The sequence below is a fragment of the Colobus angolensis genome, unplaced genomic scaffold, assembly GCF_000951035.1.
Source record: "Colobus angolensis palliatus isolate OR3802 unplaced genomic scaffold, Cang.pa_1.0 Scaffold194, whole genome shotgun sequence".
In the NCBI taxonomy this organism is placed as follows: Eukaryota; Metazoa; Chordata; class Mammalia; order Primates; family Cercopithecidae; genus Colobus; species Colobus angolensis.
In genome coordinates, this window is record NW_012115088.1 from 1,151,803 (window position 1) to 1,175,123 (window position 23,321).

Consider the following 23,321-nt stretch of genomic DNA (forward strand, 5'->3'; position numbering starts at 1 on the left):
TGGCCAGGCTGGTCTCGAACTCCTGACCTCAGGTGATCCATCCACCTCAGCCTCCCAAAGTGCTGGGATTACAGGCATGAGCCACTGACCCTGGCCTGTTTTTAAAGGTTTTAGATTTGGGGTCTAGCTGTGTAGCCCAGGCTGGAGTGCAGTGGTGTGATTATAGCTCACTGTAACCTTGAACTCCTGGGCTCAAGCAGTCCTCCTGCCTCAACGTCCTAAAGTGCTGGGATTACAGGCATGATCCATCTGTGCCCAACCAGGGCCATTCTTCAGAGATGCTGGTGTGATTACTAAAAGAAACAATCTTCCTTGGTTTTCTTGTACTCCTATATACATCTTGCTGGGTGTGCTGGATGTGCCAAGATTGCAAGGCCCTGAGTACTCTTTTATACAGGCCGTTTCTAAGGGTTGTTTGCAGCTAGTTGCCTTGAGAGATGAGGTAATATCTCAGTCTGAGACAAAAACCAGGTTTACTTACTGCTTACTATAAAAGCAGTGGATTCCCAAGTTCAGTCAACTGTAGCACAAATCCACTCTATGCATGACATCCATCTGGTACCATTACATTGCCCCATGGGAACTGAAAGCAAGAATAACTGGCACAAATATGTCGATGCTCAAGGTGTTTGCTGTGCTATAAGTAATATCAATACATTGTCCCCAACCTAAGAGTCTGGTGTCTTCAGGTAAAAGGATCCATGAGCCAGTAACAGTTTAACTTAGTTTCTAAGTAGAGTAAAATCAAATCCCAGACCTGACAGCTAGAGTGTCATGAATGAAGGGGCACTCACAACCCCTGTCACTCTCATTATATTTAAATCTCTATGAAGTAAATTTTTATTTTTCCAATTAAAATTTTTATTTTAGAATTCCTAAATTCTTCAGTCCAATTTTTACTGGATGAAGTGCATGTCTTGGGATTGAAAATAACCATCAGACAGTTGTGGCTCACATCTGTAATCCCAGCACTTTGGGAGGCTGAGGCGGGTGGATCACCTGAGGTGAGGAGATCGAGACCATCCTGGCCAACATGGTGAAACCCCATCTCTACTAAAAATACAAAAATTAGCTGGGCATGGTGGTGTGTGCCTGTAGTCCCAGCTACTCAGGAGGCTGAGGCAGGAGAATAGCTTGAACCCGGGAGACGGAAGTTGCAGTGAGCCAAGATTGCACCACTACACTCCAGCCTGGGTGACAGAACGAGACTCCATCTCAAAAAAAAAAAAAAGAAAGTAACCATCATCAGATATAACAAGAAAAAGAGAAAGAAAGATAAGGAAGAAGGAGGGAAGAAGGAAGGAAGGAATGGATCAGACCCTTCTCTCATAGCTATAGTTGTGTTGGATGTGAAGCTCCAGAGACATAGAAAGCATTCATAGCTAGTGGTGACCCCTTTCTGCTTTGTGAATGGCTGGCTTTTGCTTATTTGGTAAAAGGTTAAAATCTTTGAAAATGACAATCTCAACCTTCTGATTTTTGGTTTTAGAAAAACCTACTTTTAAAAGCTGCAATACTGGACTCAAATGCTGAAAAGCTAGTGATACTCTGCTGTTCCTCTTTAGTGAATTACTGATAAATATCACAGTAAACACATTAGTGCAAAGTTGGTTCATTTGTACATATTCATGTAAATTACCATAATAGGGAGGTAGTGGTATAATGTAAAATTTCTGCACAGAGCACATAGCACCTGGTGCTATAATAAAGATTGAGAATCCTTATTCTTAGAAAAGAAATGCTTATTAATCTTATTTATTTCTTATTGTTACTTAATTCAATTTAACAAACAGGTCTTGAACACCTACTCATGCTACACGTTAGTACTACAGAGATAAATTTTGCTCTCAAAACAGTCTCAAGTATAGCACTTTAACCTGTTACCAGGAAAGTTAAGCATTCTGTCTTCTAAATTACTCTTATTTTTCAAATTAAGTTAATTTTTTTAGGTAGAACTAGCTAAAAGAAACTAGCTTAAAGTAAAAGCAAAATCAAATTTGAACATAGATCTCTAAATTGAGAGAACCAACTTAAAAAAATTTAATATATGAAAATGTACTTTAAAATCATGTACATGCAAATAAAGGACATACTCATTATTATTTTAATAATACCTGCAAAGTATGTTTTAGATTAGCTATAACTTGGTAAATTAATTCTCAATATTAAAATGAATAGTCTTTTCCTCTACTATATAAATCTACAAGTCTTCTCCCAATTATCCTTCCTTCCTTCCTTTTCTTTTTTTTGACAGGGTTTTGCTCTGTTGCCCAGGTTGGAATACTGCATGCAGTGCAGTGACACAAACATAGCTCACTGCAGCCTCAAACTCCTGGGCTCAAGTGACCCTGCCACCTTGGCCTTCCAAAGTGTTGGGATTGCAGATGTGAGCCACTGAGCCTGACTCAATTATTTTGAATTCAGATCTATTAGCAAGTTCATATTCTATTATTCTCTCATACTGTAGTAATATGATCCGTTCATGTAAAGTGTACAATTTAGTTTTTAGTATCTTCAAAGAGTTGTGCAACCATCACCACACTCAATTTTATGCCATTTCATCACCTCCCCCCAAAATCTGTACCCATTAGCAGTCATCCCCCATTTTCTCCCAAGGTCCTCAGCCGTAGGCCAACAACTACTCTACTTTCTGTCTCTTTGTTTGCTTTTTAAACAGGGAAGAGCTAAACAGATTTATGTTTCAAAAGATACCCCAGGTGACCATGTGGAGGATATATTGGATTGGACATGACTAGAAACTGGGAGATGAGTTAAAAGATTAGCTATAACTGGGTGAGAGACAGGAGCTTAAACTGATGCATTGGCCGTAGCGATGGAGAAGACACAATGATGGAGAGAGAAAAGGTGAATCCAAACTCTCAGGTTCTTACTTGAAAGACTGGCTGACTGGTGATGCTACTAATTTGGAATAGGATACAGGAGTAATTATAGATTGGTGGGTAGGAAGTGAGTTCCATTTTGGAACATGTTGAATTTTGGGTATTTGGTGCTTCCAGATGGAGAGAGATGTAGTTCACAAGTGGGGTTGGGATTGAAAATAAAGATTTGTGAATCACAGGATGTGACTAAAGTCACAGGAGTAGATGAGATTGCCTAGGAAAAGAGTGTAGAGCGAGAAACAGGGCTAAAAGTTAAGTAATGGGAAATGCCAACAAGGAACAGGCAGAAGAGGAAGACTTGCAAAGGAGTTTAAGGGATAGAAATCATGGAGGTGATATAATATAAATCAAGGAATGAAAGTTTCAAATAAAAGGAAAAAATGAACTCAAATGCTGTAGAAAGTAAAATGGGACTGATTTCTTTCTATGGGTATATATTGGATTTAACAGGGTTTGGTGACTTTGTGGCCATCGTTTCAATGTCATGGTGGTGGTAAAAGTCAGATTTCAAGAGGACTGACAACTGATTAGGTAGTGAAGTCAAGGCACTCTGAAGATATTTGTGAGAGAAGGGAAGGCAAGGCAGTGATACATGGTTATGGGAGGGAGGGAGAGGGGGAAGGAGGGAGGGATGGATGGATGGATGGATACATTTAAAGCAATGATTTCAACCCTACTGGAGCCAATATCCCCTTTTTATAACAATATTTTGTATTCCCTATACCATACTAAAATGAAATTCATAGATAACTTACACATTACTTTTTTAAAAATTGTTTTACCGCTCTATCTACAATATAGAGGACAGACAAAAGAAATGTATAATAAAATCTCTCTTGGGCACAACTAATACAGCTGATATATATAAGTAGAGTCACTATGAACACAATATCTACAAATACAGACATCTGTACGTGGGCTGTATTAGTGTCTTAAAACTTTGAGCTGGGTTGCCTTCAGTAATGTGATTTTCTAAAATGGGGAAACAACTCTTGGTTCAGCCTGAACAAAATAAAATACAGTTTTTCCTTAGTTTACTTGGTAGCTGCATTTCTGGAAATATTCAATTATTTTAAAATAGCGCAAAAAACACTTGTGCACTTAAGGATAAAAGGAAGTCTGGTTCTAGCTTACGTAATTATAATCAGGGGTTTCACTTACATGACTGGTTGAAAGGTGAGTGGAATGCAGGATACTTCTTCCTGTTGCAAGACTGTCTCACACATTGCAAGAGCAATGTGTTCCCAGTCCCAGGATACTAAATGCCAGTAACCACTGTCAAGAGGCACAGATTCCCCTTAAACTTTCAAAAATTCACTGTGCCCATTAGTAATGCCTGGACATGCCAGGCCAGTAGAGAAGGAGAGGCTGGAAAAAGACAAGCTAGATTATTATATCTGTTAAAGTAGAAGGTGATAACATTTAGAGTGGAGGTAGAAAGATCAGAATTTAAGAGAAGCACACATATTCATATTTTGGTGGATATCATGTTTCCCACCAATTAGTAATAACCCTGCTTTGAGGGTTTTGTGGCATGCTAGTAAGTTATCATTTTAATGTCCTGAATACCCTCTTCCCTAACTTGGAGTTCCTATCCTTCATTTTGAACCCTCGGTTAGTAGGCTTACTTGTTGTAAATGAGGACTAGAGTTTGAACATTATGGAAAATTACTTTTTGAAGAGAAACATTACTTTTATTATTACAGGCCAAAAATGTTGAAAATTTCAGCAAAGGTGTATCAGTTTCCTATTGCTGCTGTAACAAATTACCACAAATGTAGTGGCTTAAAGCAATACAAACATGGCCGGGTGCAGTGGCTCACTTGTGTAATCCCAGCACTTTGCGAGGCCGAGGCGGGCAGATCACGAGGTCAGGAGATGAGACCATCCTGGCTAACACGATGAAACCCTCTCTCTATTGAAAATACAAAAAATTAGCCGGGTGTGGTGGCACATGCCTGTAGTCCCATCTACTCGGGAGGCTGAGGCAGGAGAATGGCGTAAACCTGGGAGGCGGAGCTTGCAGTGAGCTGAGATCCGGCCACCGCACTCCAGCCTGAGCGAGACTCCGTCTCAAAAAAATAAAATAAAATACAAACATTGCCCTAAGGTTCTGGAGGCCAGAAGTGCAAAAAGGATTTCATTGGGCTAGAATCAAGGTGTCAGGAGGGCTGTGTTCGTTTTCTGGAAGCTCTAGAGGAGAATTTGTTTCCTTGTTTTTCCAGCTCTTAAAGGCACTGTGCACTCCTTGGCTCACCACCCCTTCCTCTATTTTCAAAGCCAGTGGTGTGGCACCTTCAGATCTTTCTCTGACTCTCCTGTCTGCCTCTTCCATTCGTAAGTGTTCTTGTGATTACACTGGGCCCACCTGGATAATCCAGGTTAATCCCTCCATGTCGAAATCCTTAATTTAATCACATCTGTAAAGTCCCTTTTGCCATGGAAGGTAATATATTCACAGGTTCTGGGTATTAGGACATGGACACTTTTGAGAAATCATTATTTTTTGATAAATAAAATAATTATTTTTTCTACCACAAAAGTGTAGAGCAAGGGGTCTTGGGTTTAAGTAGGGACACTTTAAAACATTTGTTTCTCTTTACAGTTTTTCTTCCCATGCAGTTCAAGTGCTCTTATTTTTAACTTTAAAAGCCACACTAAGAATTCTATAACTGCTTATGTTAGACAATGTGATTTCTATTTATGATTTCCATCAAATTTAAAATAGCACCCTAAATGTAGACTGAAGATTAGCAAAAATATTGGTGGTGAGGGGACAGAGAATGGAGCAGACATTTCTGTATCCAAGATAGAGTTCTGAACCTGAGTTTTGTTTTCAGATTGTTTCATAGTTTCATCATTTCTGTCCAAGCACTTTTGTTTTTTGGAGCTATTTCCTTCTAGGATTGATTGGATTGACTGACTGATTTTTTTGGAGACAGAGTTCGCTCTGTCACCCAGGCTGGTGTGCAGTGGTGTGATCTTGGCTCACTGAAACCTCCACCTCCAGGATTCAAGCGATTCTCCTGCCTCAGCCTTCGGAGTAGCTGGGATTACAGGTCCACACCACCACGCCTGGCTAATTTTTTGTTTTGTTTTGTTTTGGTATTTTTACATGTTGCCCAGGCTGGTCTGAAGCTGCTGAGCTCAGGCAATCTGCCTGCCTGGGCCTCCCAAAGTGCTGGGATTACAGGTGTGAGCCACCGTGTCTACTCATTCTAGAATTAAAAAAAAAAAAAAAAAAAAAAAATAGCTGGGCCTGGTGGCACCCCTCTAGTTCTAGCTACGGGGGAGGCTGAGGCGGAAGGATCCCTTGAACCCAGGCATTTGAGGCTGCAGTGAGCTATAATCACACCACTGCACTCCAGCCTGGGTGAAAGCGCAGTGGCTCACATGTGTAATCCCAACACTTCGGGAGGCTGAGGCGGGCGGATCACGAGGTCAGGAGATTGAGACCATCCTGGCTAACACGATGAAACCCTCTCTACTGAAAATACAAAAAATTATCCAGGTGTGGTGGCACATGCCTGTAGTCCCATCTACTCGGAAGCCTGAGGCAGGAGAATTGCTTGAACCCAGGAGGCAGAGGTTGCAGAGGGTAAAGTGGGTGAAAGAGTAAGATCCCATCTCTTAAAAAAAAAAAAGAAGTATAGTCTTCTAGGTACTATATTAACCAGGGCTTTTCAAACCAGTATAAGCAAATCCTGGAGTATTGTCCTTTTGTTACAGGAGGATGGGAAGCAGTAGGGACAGCTCTGTGGATGGTGCATATTCCTGGGGAAGCAATGTAAAGATTTAGAGTAGAAAATGAATTACGTATTTTTTATTACTTACATAATAAAAATACAAATATATTTATCATATTTCCAAACTGAATTTGTAGAGATAAAACAATTCTCAAATAAAATGCCAAAAATTAGCCAGGTGTGGTGGCATGCGCCTGTAATCCCAGCTACTTGGAGGCTGAGGCAGGGAGAATTGCTTGAATCCAGGAGGCAGAGGTTGCAGTGAGCCGAGATCATGCCATTGCACTCCAGCCTGGGCAACTGGGCAAGACTCCGTCTCAAAAAAAAAAAAAAAAAAGTGAATAGTGGGACATAAAACAAGATAGTTGAAGTGTCTGTTAGTCTTGTCCACAATCTATTCCTACTTTCTTCTTGTGGAATAACTGTTAGTGAATTTATACCCGGGCAAAAACAAGATGCTTGTTCTCCAAATAAATTAAATTACAATGACTGCCTTGATTTCACTGAGTGAAGAAATAGGTGAAAAAACAATTACAATGTTTGCCTTGAAAAAACTCCAACTTCTAATTGGTGTCCCAGAAAAAAAAAAAAAAATTCATTTTATTATTTTTTTAATTATTCTAGGGTAAATGAAACCCTTTTCATTTTAATATTTGGGACCACCTTGGCTTTTTATTTGCTTAATTAAACTATAGATTTTTTAAAAGGCACTTATGGCTAAAAGAACATAACTTGAATCCCATCAACCTTGACAATGTAAAAGTAATAAATAGGATAGCTGATTAAAAAAATTAGGAAGTAGAATGAGAAGATAAGGGATTTCAGAAAGTGTAAAAATGCTAATTTCCTCATTTTTCATAGGGAGAGTCAAGAGATAATTTTGAAATTAATGGATTAATAAACAGAGACCTAACTATATTATTTAAAGTTATAGAGAAACCTACAAAGGGCAAGGGAACTAATATTTTTCACAATGGAGGAATAAAATACTGTCTAAAGTCGACAAATCAAGAGATTATACCTATGATATCTTATTTAAGTTGTGGAGATAACCACCAAAGATAAAACAGTTGATTTAGCGATTGGGATGGGAGAACTGGGTGTCTTCTATAGTTTTGAATTATTTTAGCCATGTACATGTATTGCTTTGAGAATAAGTTTTTGTTTGTTTGTTTTGTTTCGTTTTTGAGATGGAGTTTTGCTGTGTCGCCCAGGCTGGAGTGCAGTGGCGCATCTCAGCTCACTGCAAGCTCCGCCTCTCGGGTTCACGCCATTTTCCTGCCTCAGCCTCCCCAGCAGCTGGAACTACAGGCGCCCGCCACCACACCCGGCTAATATTTTGTATTTTTAGTAGAGACGGGGTTGCACCGTGTTAGCCAGGTTGGTCTTGATCTCCTGACCTCATGATCTGCCTGCCTCGGCCTCCCAAAGTGCTAGGATTACAGGCGTGAGCCACCGTGCCCGGATGAGAATAAGTTTTAAATGGGAAAAAATTAGGGCCTATTTCAATGAGAACTTTTCCAGATAGTAATTTTCCTAATTACCCCATGTACCAAACATAAATTTAATAACATTCTAACGTTTAGAAAAGAGCCAAATCACCTGCCATAAGAAAGATCACATAATGATAATCCTAAATTGAAATGGAATACTGTAAGCACAATTTAAGGTAGTCAGTTGATTACTAGCCGCTTAGGCAGTCCCACTGCTTAACGGAAACAGAGGTGACAGATACTGGTAGAGGCTGCGAGAAGCTATAGGAAGAACTGAAACTAATCTTTCTAGGTCGGGCACCATGATTTGTGCCTGTAATCCCAGCACTTTGGGAGCCGAGGTGGGTGGATTGCTTGAGTTCAGGAGTTCGAGACCAGCCTGGGCAACATGGAGAGACCCCATCTCTACAAAAAATACAAAAATTAGCCAAGAGTGGTGGTGTACGACTGTAGTCCCAGCTTCTTGAGAGGCTGAGGCACAAGAATCGCTTGAATCCATGAACAAAGATCGTCTGCAGCACTCCAGCCTGGGCAACAGAGTGAGACTCCGTACTAAAAAAATAAAAATGCCGGGTGCAGTGGCTCACGCCTGTAATCCCAGCACTTTGGGAGGCCGAGGCGGGTGGATCAGGAGGCCAGGAGATCGAGACCATCCTGGCTAACATGGTGAAACCCCGTCTCTACTAAAAAATACAAAAAATTAGCCAGGCCTGGTGGCGGGCACCTGTAGACCCAATTACTCGGGAGGCTGAGGCAGGAGAATGGCGTGAACCTGGGGGGTGGAGCTTGCAGTGAGCAGAGATTGCGCCACTGCACTCCAGCCTGGGAGACAGAGGGAGACTCCATCTTAAAAAAAAAAAAGAAAAAGGCTGGGTGCTGTGGCTCATGCCTGTAATCCAGTACTTTGGGAGGCCGAGGCGGGTGCATCACTTGAGGTCAGGAGTTCGAAACCAACTGTCCTCAAGACATGGTGAAACCCTGTCTCCACTAAAAATACAAAAATTAGCTGGGCATGGTGGCATGTACCTGTAGTCCCAGCTGCCTGGGAGGCTGAGGCACGAGAATCACTTGAACTGGGGAGGCAGAGGTTGCGGTGAGCCGAGATCGCACCACTGCACCCCAACCTGGGCGATAGGGCAAGACTCAGCCTCCAAAAAAATAAAATAAAATAAAGAAACTAATCTTTCTGTAGTCCTGCTAATGTTGAAAGAAATCAAAATAACTGAGGGCTTCTAATCCCTAATTTGATTCTGGCTTCACTGTTTTGCTTACATTTGTGTTATTCGTCTATGTATCTAATTTACATTGGTCATATTACAAAGACACCTTTTCATTTCAAAGGAGAAGCTTATGTATGTTACTTTTGTATACTCAGCACAGAATCTCATTCCTTGCTAAAGGTTTTTCTTTTTCTCTAGCAACCCTATTTTCAACAGTTTTCTCAAAGTTCCTCATCCTTTTCTATTCAGCTGGCTCACTGCCCCCTTATAGGAAAGATCTGGAGTCTAATGTATGGCAAACATAAGCATCCCATTTAATTTTGTTTGATAGATTGACCTAGTTAGTAAAATATTTTTGGAGATACTGAGTCTTGCCAATTTATTTTTAAGAAACAAGGACTCACTCTGTTGCCCAAGCTGAGTGCCGTGACACAATCATAGCTCACTTATAAACTTCCCCAGCTTCCTGAGTAGCTGGGACTACAGGCATGCACCACCACACCCAGCTAATTTTTTTTCAATAGTGTTGGGGTCTCACTATGTTGCCCAGGCTGGTCTTGAATTCCTGGCCTCAAGCGATCCTCCCATCTCTGCCTCCCCATGCACTGGGCATGATCCTCCATCCCTGGCCAGTTTGATTTTTTTTTTTATTTTTTTATTTTTGAGACGGAGTCTTGCTTTATTGCCAAGACTGGAGTGCAGTGGCGCCATCTTGGCTCACCACAACTCCCGCCTTCCGGGTTCAAGCAATTCTCCTGTCTCAGTCTCTCGAGTAGCTGGGAGTACAGATGCATGCCACCATGCCTGGCTAATTTTTGTATTTTTAGTAGAGACTGATTTTCAGTAATTTGACCAGGCTGGTCTCGAACTCCTCACCTCGCGATCTGCTGGCCTTGGCCTCCCAAAGTGCTGGGATTACAGACATGAGCCACTGCGCCTGGCTGGCCAATTTGATTTTTAGTATCCTATCAATTATTTAGGTCTCAGATGGTACATCACCTCTCAGGAAGCATTCCCTAACCATTTCGCAGGTCAGGTTAATTCCTCTTGCAGCATAATCCCACACCACCCAATGCTTCCCCAATATGTACAGTTACTTGCTTGTTTAAATGTCTCTCTCACTAAAAATGTAAGTGTAACGAAGGCAGGAAGTGTCTTTTTCAGTTTATTATTCCTTATGTTTAGCAAAGTACCTGACACATGATTCCATAGAAATAAATTTTCTAGGTGAGATGCATATAGCCCATGAACTATTTTTTGAGAAACATCACCTTGGGGAAACCTCCCCTCCAAAGCAGCAGACACACTTAGTAAACGAATTATTTTAGGTCCTTGAAAAACTGGACTTTAACCAGTGATTCTCAAATGTACCCAGGTTAGTCATGTAAGAAATTCTGAAACTCTTCCTTAAAGCACCTCCAAATTTACAGGAGGCAAGAAAACAAATTCAAGGAAGGAAGAACTTGGGATGGAGGACTAGGGTCCAGGAAGGGAACTAGTAGGAAGTGAAATTAAAGCTGTTGCTCATGCCTGTAATCCCAGCACTTCTGGGATTTGAGACTAACCTGAGCAACATAGGGGAACCCTTCCTCTACAAAAAATAAATTAGCCAGGTGAGGTGACACACATCTGTAGTCCCAGCTATTTGGAAGGCTGAGACAGCAGGATCACTTGAGCCCAGGAGTTTGAGATTGCAGTGAGCTATGATGGGCACTCCAGCCTGCACAGCAGAGTGAGACCATCTCTTTAAAAAAAAAAAAAAATTTAAAAAGCCAGATACTCTATACACTGAAATGAATTAAAACCATGTTGGTGTATCTGAAAACAAGCTAGATTGAACAATAAATATAAAGACTTATGTGACCACCAAATTTTATTCCTTTGCTAAATTACAAATGTAGCATTAAAGTTAAGAGCATAGACCCTGGAGTCTTAAACATCTGGATTTAAATCTTAGCTCTGCCACCTAACTCCAGGACTTTAGGTAAACCAACTAATCAACTTGTTTCCTAAAAGATGATAATGATAGTACCCAACCACGAAGGGTTGTGATGGTTAATTTAATTATTGCATGTAGTGTTCAGCCTATTGCCCAGATACAAGGAAAAGAGTCACTAAACGTTAGCTATTACCAATGTGTTTTGTGCTCATCTCCCATCTTTGGGATGTAAGCTCTAAGGACACATGGAATTTGTCTCATTTGGAACTGTTTCCCAGGTTTTTAAAACAGGCATTTGATCAGTACTTGTTTAAAATAATGAATGACCCCTCTATTTAGTAGACCCCATTTCTACTAATACAAAAATTAGCCGGGCATGGTGGCGGGCGCCTGTAATCCCAGCTACTCGGGAGGCTGAGGCAGGAGAATTGCTTGAACCTGGGAGGCAGAGGTTGCAGTGAGCTAAGATGGTGCCACTGCACTCCAGCCTGGGCAGCAGAGCGAGACTCACTCTCAAAAAAGAACAGAAAATTAAAAAAAAAAAAATACGGATTCCATGAATCAAATACAAAAATGTCATCATTTTATAGGTAGACTTCGTACTATACTTGTTTCTATAAATAGAACAAACAGGGATAATCCCCCCCAATTCCTACATCATGTATCTGTTTTTCAAATAATTTATGTGGCATGACAAATGGGCCAAAGACAGGTTTACTTCTAAGGAGTGTGCAAATTTGAAGAGCCCATATGTTTTTCACCTCAGTGTATCATATACAGTTCAGAAAATCAATTAAAGACTTACTTCAGTTTTTCTATATACATTTTTAATGATTAGAAACAATCGATTATTAAGTCGGAATTGCAGTTACGTCTGAAAGAGCCAGACAATAAAAATAAAATCCATAATGAGCTGTTATAAGTAGGATGTTTATCTTACTTACTAAAGAATTCTATTCTGATGGTATGTGACCAATGGCATGCATATACAAGACCTCAAGTCCAAGTTTGGGATAACTGTAGCCAACACCTAAAGGAAAGGTAATTATGTTTAGTTTACATGGGGCTCATACCCATGTCACTTGTCCCATCAGCACTATGCCCTCTGCAAGTGAGACTATGACGACAATGGTAGGCAGAACAAAAGGTTAACAATTGTGAAAACACAAGGTTACAGAAGAAACGGAGGCCTTGAAAGGCTCCAAGACTTGCCTTGGATCACAGAGCACACTGTCGGTTCATGAGATTCTCAGTGCTGCACATGGTCATAAAGCCCTTGCATAATGTTTGAATATACAACCATCCATTTTTTAGTCAATTATGTACAAGTAAAATAAGTTTTAATGTAACAAATTACTTAAATAATGTGTGCCCTGTGAGGATTTATCCCACTTAATGGCAACTGAACTCTACCATATTACATTAACATATAACAATAGCGAATATTTACTATGTGTCAGGCACTCTTCTAATCATCAGATACGTGTTAACTCATTTAATACAGCCACCCTAGGAGCAGATGTGATTATCCTCCTCTCAGAGAGGAATGCACAGAGAGGTCACAGAAAGCAGCGTACCAGGACTCAGACCTAGAAAGTCTGGTGTCTAAGGCTAGACTCTAAATTACTGAGTTAAATGATCTAATAAAATGTATATTAAGCATATACAGTAAAACTTAAAAGTATGTGTTGACTGCTAAGCTACACAAATGTTATTTAGTACTATTATCTGTAATTCCTTTCATTTATCACTAACCAGTATTTTTTTTAAACCACCACAAAATCAAATTCTCTATTAGAATTTGCCTTTATTTTTGAATATTCAGTAAGCATTATGGCCCAATTATATAATATGTCTAAAGAAATTTTGCTGGCTGGGTGCGGTGGCTCACGCCTGTAATCCCAGCACTTAGGGAGGCAGAGGAGGGCAGATCATTTGAGCTCAGGAGTTCAAGACTGGCCTGGGCAACATGGCAAAACCCTTTCTCTACAAAAAATACAAAAACTAGCCAGGTGTGGTGGCACCTGCCTGTAGTCCCAGTTATTCAGGAGGCTGAGGTGGGAGGATCACTTGAGCCCAGGAGGTTGAGGCTGCAGTGAGCCCTGATCGTGCCACAGCAATCCAGCCTGGGCAGCGGAGTGAGACCTGTTTAAAAAAAAAAAAAAATTGTGCACTCTTTTTTCACCGGGTCCATTTCATCTAGCAATGAAATCTACATTAAGGGGAAAAATTACTATTGCTGTATGATAACTCACTTAAGTTCAACAAGAAAACTTTAAGAATCTCTTTATAAAACTGAATTATATGTTCATGCATTGTAATTCCAGGAAACTAAAGAATATAAAATTACCTTTAAAAACTAATGTGGAGAATTTCAGGGGAAAATCAGTATTAACTTATAGTTTTATTACTGATATAAAAGAAAACTTCAAATACTGTACAGTACGGTATGCTGTAGAACACTGTAATACACTATTACCAATTATTCATTACTCAAATGTAATATATACAGCAATCACGAAATCAGAAAATAATGGGCAACAGCCAGTGCCTTAAGGGTGACATAACATCTATACTATTTTATTGAGCAGTTAAAGCACTTGCTATTTTTCTAAATATTTACACTATTACTGCTTATGTTTACAAATTCTACATATCGTTTCCCTCCAAAAAGTAGACTTTCCAGTTCTTGGCACTAATTCTTAAGTCAAATAAGCCTGGAAATACTGATAACCTTTTCATTATTTTATTGCTCTACCACAGGCATAAGGGCTCAGGACGAGATTTCTGTATTCTAAAGAAAAGTATGCAACACCTTAAACTTTTAAAAACTAAGTAATTGATACTCACAAGCAGGTAACATCAACTAAAACTTTTTTCTTTACTAATTTTTCCTTTTCTTTTACAAGAGAATAATCATTAATATTATACTACAAAAGCATGTAGTCTCCATAATTAAAAAATTAAATGTCAGATATACAAGTAATGGCATTTTCTCCAATAATTCACAATTTTTACAATTTCTGCTATTTTGGAACAAACATTAAAATTCTCACGATTTAGGTATCATTAAATATTAACTGAAACACTTAGCATCTCAAAGAATTATCAAGAATGGTAGAACTTGTAATTAACTCTATAACTTACATTGGTGATATAGTTCCCCTGTTATTTTATTTCTTAAATATACATTCTACTAAGCAATATTTTCATGTGAACAGCTCTGGTTTGAAAAATTAATTTATACTGTGAAGAGCCTTAAGATTGTACAATTTTGTTAAATTATATGATAACCTTGAATGGTAGGATACATTTACTCGACTTAGAATATGGTGCTCACTATTATTATTATAAATGGTCATTTTTAATTCACATTAAGATAAGTGGAATTTAATCCAATTTTGCAAAGGCTTTGTTTTTATAAAAAGCTTAAGATGGAAACCTTGCTTTGGGAACCATAAAACTCAAAATCTGTGCTGCAGTATTTTAAGTATGGACCAATTGAAATTACTGTTGAAAAATGAAGACAAAACTGTATTGATATTCTGAAATAAACACTTTATGCTGTCACTATATTGACCAGTTGAAGTGTAATAACAGAAGTAAATTTTTTACCTAAAGGTTAGTTATTAGTGAGGTCTACATATTTAGAGAGTTATTCAGTAGCAGATAGTATTGGTAGGTAACTACATAAAACAATACTTTTACACATTTTGCATTTAGTAGCTAACGTGATGTCAGTACAATTCTCAAAAACCTGTCATTAGTAGTATGAGTTGCTAGCAAGTGATCTTCCCTGAGGTAAGAGACCATACGCAAAAGTCAGTGTTCATCTCCAATGAAGATACTTAAAAATAATGGCAATAAGGACCTGTGGCCAGGAATTACGGATGCATTTCAGATTGATATCTTAATTGCAAGCAGTAGGCTTGACTGTAAAAACCAAACTAAAAATCACTGGAAGACACAGAGCCAGTATCAGTCAAAAAAAGTTAGTATTTGCTAACTTTCTCAGGCCTCTACCCTAACATTTTCCAATAAAATATCTGAAACAGAGTGAAGGGGGAGAAATGGGTTTGCTCTTTAACTAGTTCCTGAGTAACCATTCTCATGGAGTTAATTATATTCTATTTTAATATATGGCAGCATCTTTTTTTCTTCAACTTACACCAATTTCTCACTACCAGTATTCTAGATATATACTATCTTCAACACTACCTGGACTTCAGGTCATCAACTTAAATTTGGTATGATTAACTATAGAATGGATTATTGAAGAAAAAATTTACAACTTTATTTCAATGTTTAGTGAAACACTGCAAACAGAATTGCAGGAATGCATTTTAGTTATAATCTTACATCTAGGGCTAAACAAATTTTTTTTTACCTGAGATGTCTAGCTTGCACTCCAAGATGTGGCTATATCACAAATGGCAGTACTGGAAAAATAACCATTCTACAGTAATGTATTTGGTTATGAAAACCATATGGAAAGACAAAGGATGATATTTAAAAACTTAAAGAAACCCTCTTCTAAAACTTCTTTGTGAGGATACCTGGCCTACTTCTCAAAAACCATCAAAATACCCCCCACCAAATTTTCAGCTGATTTGAAATAATTTCAAGAAATTTGATCACTTATCAGAATTGAGCCTTTTATTCATTTATCAAGGGAGAACCCAAATTGTTATTGTACTATTCATACCTAACTGGCTTTTAAATAGCATTGCTGTAGCTAGAGAAATAAAGTTGTCAGAGATTAAGTCCATCTTCTAACATTCACATATGCATTCTAATTTGCACTAAATGTAAGAATAGGGAGATAAAGTTTGTTTCTGATATTTTATGTTAATGCTATGAGATATGTCAGTTATCAATGAAGAAAATATTTGTTAAAGATGATTATATCATTTTACATGAAAGCAGTGCATTTTTTGATTAAACAGTTTTCCTGTATTTAAATCCCCCCCAAAAAAGTTCCAGTGGCTGAAAAAGCCAAAAATAATTATAGTGGTTAGTGAAGTGATATTTGTAATTTGTAGTTTAATACACAGAAGCCACCTTTACTAAGTAGTAAATAGTATTTGGTAGCTACAGCTCTTATTTTATGCAAAAATAGTGTACAATATAAAAGTTAAAAAATTTCCTGATGTTTTGATAGGGAGAAGATGCTTGAAAGAAAATTTAGGATGAAGATAAAATATAAAGACAAACGTGATAATGTGACAAAAACTAACCCAAATATATATTTTGCTCAGATACACCTGTAAAATGTCTAGATTCTCCATTCTTTCCTTATTTAAAATAGAGTAGTTTGTTTAAGAAGTGGGTTCAGTTAGAGATACTTTCACAGAAAGATGACCAAAATCTGCCTTATCTGGAAACAGAAGTTAAAGTACTGTCTATATCCCTTATGAATCAATAGGCAGAGATTTTTAAACATCTGATAAAATACTTTGACATACATTTTCTTAGAATTACAAACACAGTTCTGCATCTGTTACATGTGCAAACAGAGACAGCCAGGCTTTGAATGCTCTAGGTAAGAGATTGTATTAACATACATTTTGTCTTTCAGCCATTCAAATTCAACTTAATTTTAGTGAACAGAGGAAAAATATGGGTTGAAATGTACATTTCAGAATACAGATTTGCAGAATAAAATAAAATAGTGCAATACCAATCTCAGGATAAACACTTTTGTTGTTTTTAAGGAATAAGCATGAAAGCTGCTTCTCAAGGAAACTGGCACTAAAGATTTGATGAATACACTAAGCAAACACCCAGCCGATCAGGGTGTGATGCAGTAAAATTTGCATCTAAACCCAAGTGAAGCCAACAAATACAGAAACTTATGGATTCTAAGAAAAAAAAAAAAAAAACATTTTGGCTCAAAGGGGCGTAAATACACTTAGCATATACAGGCTTAAATACCACTGATCAAAATTGTAGAACAATTAACTCATTCATAAAGATAAACTCTTATTTATAAATTCTCTACTGCTACCATTATTTCTTTTTCTACCACACTTTGCAATCAACTTTTCTGCAAGATTAAAAAAAAAAAATCAGGTGGTTCTTGACCAAGCCAGGAATCAAAAATAATGGTAACATATTAATAACGAGCACACACAATTGGCTGTGTTGACTCAGACAGCAACACATTGACCTCATCAATCTAGGAAAGATTTTTCCCCAACGTTGCACAAATCAGCAAAATGTTATATCATTACATTCTATTCTCAAGACATTTTCACCAAGAAATCTCTATGAATGTGTTTACGTTCATGGAAACACTTGCATCCCACTGTCTAATAAATAATTGTATGAATTGTAAGATACAATTTAGTCCAGATAAAATTCAAGTTTACATAAACCTTTTGACACTAGTATGTGAGATGGTTACCTTGATGACATCAACATTAGCAAAATCTCATTTCCCCTCCATTTCTAGCCTTTTCAGAAATCAAACGTATTTAGTAAGAGAATTTTCTTGTTGGAAACATTAACACTTTCGTGGAATTAAAATTACAAAGAACTTCCAATGAACCACATACATGGAAAAAAGTCATCTCAGCAGATCTAATAGCTAATTTATAGAAATTCAGAGCCAGCCTGGGCAGCAGTATATTAAAAGCTATGGCCAATCACACACTTGCTGTCATGCACTGAATAACAAGATATAATCTTTGAATTACATACGTACAAGATACTAATCAAGTTACGTGGCCCAGCCAACAAATATTACATATTCACAATAAACATTCTGCCTTTATTAGCCTCTAATTAAATCAAGAGTGATCCATTGGCTCAGTTGTGTTAGTCATCTCAGCATCTTGACTATCCATCTCTTCAAGCTCCTCCACGGAATTTCCCCTTTGTGCTTTTGACCTTGTGGCAAAGGCTGCTCCCAGTGCATCTGCTACACAGCCATCAGTTGTTTCTGTATTCAAATTTTCAGTACCACCAGTTAAAGGAAAAGATTCAGGCAAGCCAGTCTGAAGACTCCCAGACTTTGCAGAAGAACTCACAACTTCTGTTTTCCTTTGAGGAAGATCAGATGGTGACTGCTCTGTACTTTGATCCCGCAAGTGCCTGTCCATTGAAGCCTGAATAGAAGAAACCATTTCCTGCAATTTTTTTCGCTGGGCCTCAACCAAATCAGGATCAAGCTGCCTGCCGTCTCTCATTGTTACTACTCCAGGAGCTATTCGAATAAGCTCACTATTACTAGAAGAAGCTGTGAATACAGAAGGCTCTGTTTTAGTGGAACTATTACTAAAGTCTGTCCCTGTGTTATGCTTTCTTACAACTGAAGTTTCCCTAGCTCTTGGATCAAGGTGTGGGTTACCAGATGCAGTTCCTAAAGAATGCCCTTTTCCCTGAAAGGCAGTTACGTTATGAAGTTGCTCAGATTTCTTTTTTACTACTCCACCACTACCTAGTTTTAATAGCCCATGTGAGGGACTTGATTCCCTACTTCTTGTAGTAGCCTCTGCTCGAACCTGACTTACAGCCTCTTTAACTAAATCTTCAACATCAGGACCAATGGGGAAATGTCCTGCAGCATCCACACACAATTCCAGTCTATCTTCAGAAGCATTATAGACAAAGGTTTTGCCAGGCAGATGTGGAAAAGTACAATGCTTGCCATCAGCCATTCCTAAAAAGGGGAAAAGATATTTAACATATTAAAATCTTAAGGTATTAACAAAGTGTAGTCAAGACAATTATAGTTAAAATAGTGAATTTTAAATAACAATTCACAGATAACAGCTTTCAAAACAAAATTCATTCAAATTTATTGTATTACAAAAAAGAATCATCACCATAGACCCTGAAGTAGTTCTCCCCAGAGATCTTTTTTAAAAAATCATCCTATTAGCAAAGTTAAGCTTGAGGTCGTGCAGTGGCTCACACCTGTAAACTCAGCACTTGGGAGGCTGTGGTGGATGGATCACCTGAGGTCAGGAGCTTCAGACCAGCCTGGTCAACATGGTGAAACCCCATCTCTACTGAGAACACAAAAAAATAACTGGGCGTGGCAGCAGGCGCCTGTAATCCCAGCTACTCGGTTGGCTGAGGCAGGAGAATCGCTTGAACCTGGGAGGCAGAGGTTGCAGTGAGCAGAGATCACGGCACTGCACTCCAGCCTGGACAACAAGAGTGAAACTCCATCTAAAAAAAAAATGGGGCTTGAGGCCAGGTACAGTGGTTCATGCATGTAATCCCAGCACTTTGGGAGGCAGACGGGTGGATCACCTGAGGTCAGGAGTTCAAGACCAGCCTGGCCAAAATGGTGAAACCACGTCTCTACTACTAATACAAAAAAAAAAAAAAAAAATAGCCGGGCATGGTGGCATGAGCCTATAGTCCCAGCTACTCAGCAGGCTAAGGCAGGAGAATCGCTTGAACTTAGGAGGCAAAGGTTGCAGTGGGCCGAGATCAAATCACTGCACTCCAGCCTGGGCGACAGAGTGAGACTCTGTCTCAAAAAAAAAAAAAAAAAAAATGGGGATTGAAACAAACAGCTGAGCTATATTACTAAAATTCAAATTATAAACTTTGCCAAAACAGTTATCAAGGCAAAGTGAGGTATACCTAACTTGTTACACAGTGTGTTGAACTAAAAATCAAGTCATTCTATTGAATTGTAAAATACCAGAAAGGTGTTTTCACAGTGTGCCGTAGGTATGTATCTTTCACAAATATAAAAAATACGAGCTTTCAAAATAAGATATTCCATAGTTAAAGCAGTAGCTATGGGGCACATTCAGAAAAACTAAATAATGCACTGTGACTTCAGTGTGAACTAACACTTGCTTGTAAAAAATTTAAAATACCTTATTCAATTAAATTCCTTTGAAATAATTCTTATTCATTTCTGGTAGGCCAGAACCACCCAAGTAAGCCCGGGGTTATGGATGCTCCTCACAAGACTCACTGCTGTTTATTTCTCCTGGTCCACTAATGCAGCAGCAGAGGATAAAAATTTTAAAGTAAACTTCTCTTATTTTCTAGTCAAGGAGTTGGTCTCACTACAGGGTATTCAAAAATTTTACACTTGTTTCAGCCTGTGTATTAAAAAAAAAAAATGTGTGTTTTAAATAATCCACTACCTTTACACTTTAAAATTGTCACTCTAAGTATACTCCACATACGTGACAATAAGCATTTTCCAATGTATAACATTATATACTATTTTGAAAAAAAAGATAAAGAACATTTTATAATATATGGTACATAGTAATATGTTTCTGGCAAAATATAAAAGCAAAAGCAAACTAGTTAGAAACAAATGAAAGGGTAAGTGCTAGCTACAGAAATTCAGAGAGGAGGAATAATGAATAAACTCAGGAATGCTTTGTGGGCATTTAGGCATTCTCCAGTTTTGTAGGATATTAAGAATAGTTATTCCTTCCCTTAAAAGAGCTTCAATGGTTCTAATGTACCTCTCTGAGAATATTCCAAACAACTGGTAAAAATAGCTCAATTGCAAATGAATAAATAACATACATTAATTTCAAATAAACATTAATTTCAATGGTAGGTAAAGTATCAATTAATAAAAATCCAAGTAGAATTTCCTCTTGACACATTTTCAGCAGAGATAAATGACAAAAACAGACACGCCAAAGTTGAAGTCAGAGATGTGGTCTAAATACTACTTTTCTGGGCACATCTGGAATGAGTTTATTGGTTACCAATCACTGTCCTCAGTGATCTATAAACTATAGCTCAGGAAACAAAGGTAGCAAAGAAGAGAATTTTATAAGGCCAAAACTGCCTCAAGGCAAAGCTTTTAAACATCCATCTGAATAGATAACATCTACTGAGCCTCACTATGTGCCAGGAACTAAAATAGACTCTGAGGATTTAAAAATAAAATACCATAATTCTTAGAAGACAGATATAAACAGATTATTATAATACAATTGGGTAAGTATAATGATGGGTATATTACTCATTTCACTCAATTATTTAAGGATTAAATGAGAAAACATTTAAGCACATTAAAAACATTAAAACATTGAAGCACATACCACAGTGCCTAATATCAATCAGGTAGTCAATATGTTTTAATTCTTCTATTAGAACAAAAAGGCCGGGCGCGGTGGCTCAAGCCTGTAATCCCAGCACTTTGGGAGGCCGAGGCGGGCAGATCATGAGGTCAAGAGTTTGAGACCAGCCTGGCCAACATTGTGAAACCCCATCTCTACTAAAAATACAAAAATTAGCCAGGCATGGTGGTGCGCGCCTGTAGTCCCAGCTACTCAGGAGGACGAGGCAGGGAGAATTGCTTGAACCCAAGAGGTGGAGGTTGTGGTAAGCCAAGATTGTGCCACTGCACTCCAGTCTGGGCAACAGAGCAAGACTCCATCTCAAAAAAAAAAAAAAAAAAAAATTAGCTAAATAATGCTTGAACCCAAGAGGCGGAGGCTGCAGTGAGCCCAGATCACGCAACTACACTCCAGACTGGGCAACAGAGTGAGACTCCATCTCAAAAAAAAAAAAAAAAAAAATTAGATTTAAGCTGTGATGCTTGATATATACAGTAAAATGTGCATGATGCTGCAATAGCAGGAAAAAAATCTAAGTACTATGATTACAATCTTGCCTAAAACATGTATGTATAAGACAAATATTTTTAAATGATAGGTGATGTTTCCCATTTCTATAGTTTCTGGACGTTTATACCGTTATTAAAAAACCCCAGCCAGGCGTGGTGACTCAGCACGTTGGGAGGCTGAGGCGGGAGGATCGCTTGAGGCTAGGAGTTTGATACCAACTGGGCAACATGGTAAGACCCTGGTCTCTACAAAAAAACAAAAGGTTAGCTGAGAGTGATGGCATACACCTATAGTCTCAGTTTTTTGGGAGGCTGAGGCAGGAGGATCACTGAGCTCTGGAGTCTGAGGCTGCAGTGAGCTATTACTGAGCCACTGAACTCCAACATGGGTGATAACAAGAAACTGTCTAAAAACAAAACAAAAAACAAACGCCCCAATTTAAAATATATATTTAAAAATCAATGGATAGGCCAGGCACAGTGGCTCACACCTGTAACCCCAGCACTTTGGGAGGCCTGGGCAACAGGGCAAGACTCCCTGTCAAAAAAAAAAAAAAAAGGATATACTTTAAACACAATACAAATACTGTTGTGATACTTTTAAGCATAATTGTTCAGGGTTTTTTTTGGCAGGTGTAGACAGAATGTTCAGATTTCATATAGTCCTTTGAATTTTAAGAAGCAAGGCACATTAAAAATTCTCTATCACATATCAACAATTCCATTACTTAAGGCCGGGTATGGTGGCTCACGCCTGTAATCCCAGCACTTTGGGAGGCTGAGGCAGGCGGATCACAAGGTCAGGAGATCGAGACCATCCTGGCTAGCACAGTGAAACCCCGTCTCTACTAAAAATACAAAAAAAATTAGGCTGGTCTGGTGGTGGGCACCTGTAGTCCCAGCTACTCAGGAGGCTGAGGCAGGAGAATGGTGTGAACCCAGGATGTGGAACTTGCAGTGAGCCAAGATCGTGCCACTGCACTCCAGCCAGGGCGACAGAGCGAGACTCCATCTCAAAAACAAAACAAAACAAAAGTTCCATTACTTATATATGCTAATGATATGTATACTAGTATTTATAGTTACATTATTCTTTACATTAAAAACCTAGAAACTACCCAAAAGCTCATGAGCAGAACAATGAATTGTGTTAAAAACAATACAACAGAATACTATGCAGCAGTGAAAATGAATAACCTATAGTTGAATTCATCAACATAGATGTATCTGAAAAAGTGTTGCTAAACTAAACAAGTTAGCCAGGTATGGGGCTCATGCTTATAATCTCAGCACTTGGGGAGGCAGAGGCAAATCAACTACTTGAGCTTAAGAGTTCCAGCCTGGACAACCTAAGGAGACCTCACCTCTACAAAAAATTTTAAAAATTAGCTGGGTGTGGTGGCACATGCCTGTAGTCCCAGCAACTTGGAAGGCTGAGGCAGAAGGATCACTT

The 23,321-nt window shown here is 38.5% G+C and overlaps 1 protein-coding gene across 1 annotated transcript in view; it reads right to left on the reverse strand.

Moving 5' to 3' along the window:
• Positions 1-12,103: 12,103 nt before the first annotated feature.
• VCPIP1 (valosin containing protein (p97)/p47 complex interacting protein 1) overlaps positions 12,104-23,321 on the reverse strand; it is a 41,322-nt gene continuing 30,104 nt past the window's right edge. Inside the window, exon 3 of the mRNA XM_011940897.1 lies at positions 12,104-18,961. Coding sequence (XP_011796287.1) covers positions 18,090-18,961 — 872 coding nt within the window. The 3' untranslated portion in view covers positions 12,104-18,089. The remainder of the gene's footprint in view (positions 18,962-23,321) is intronic.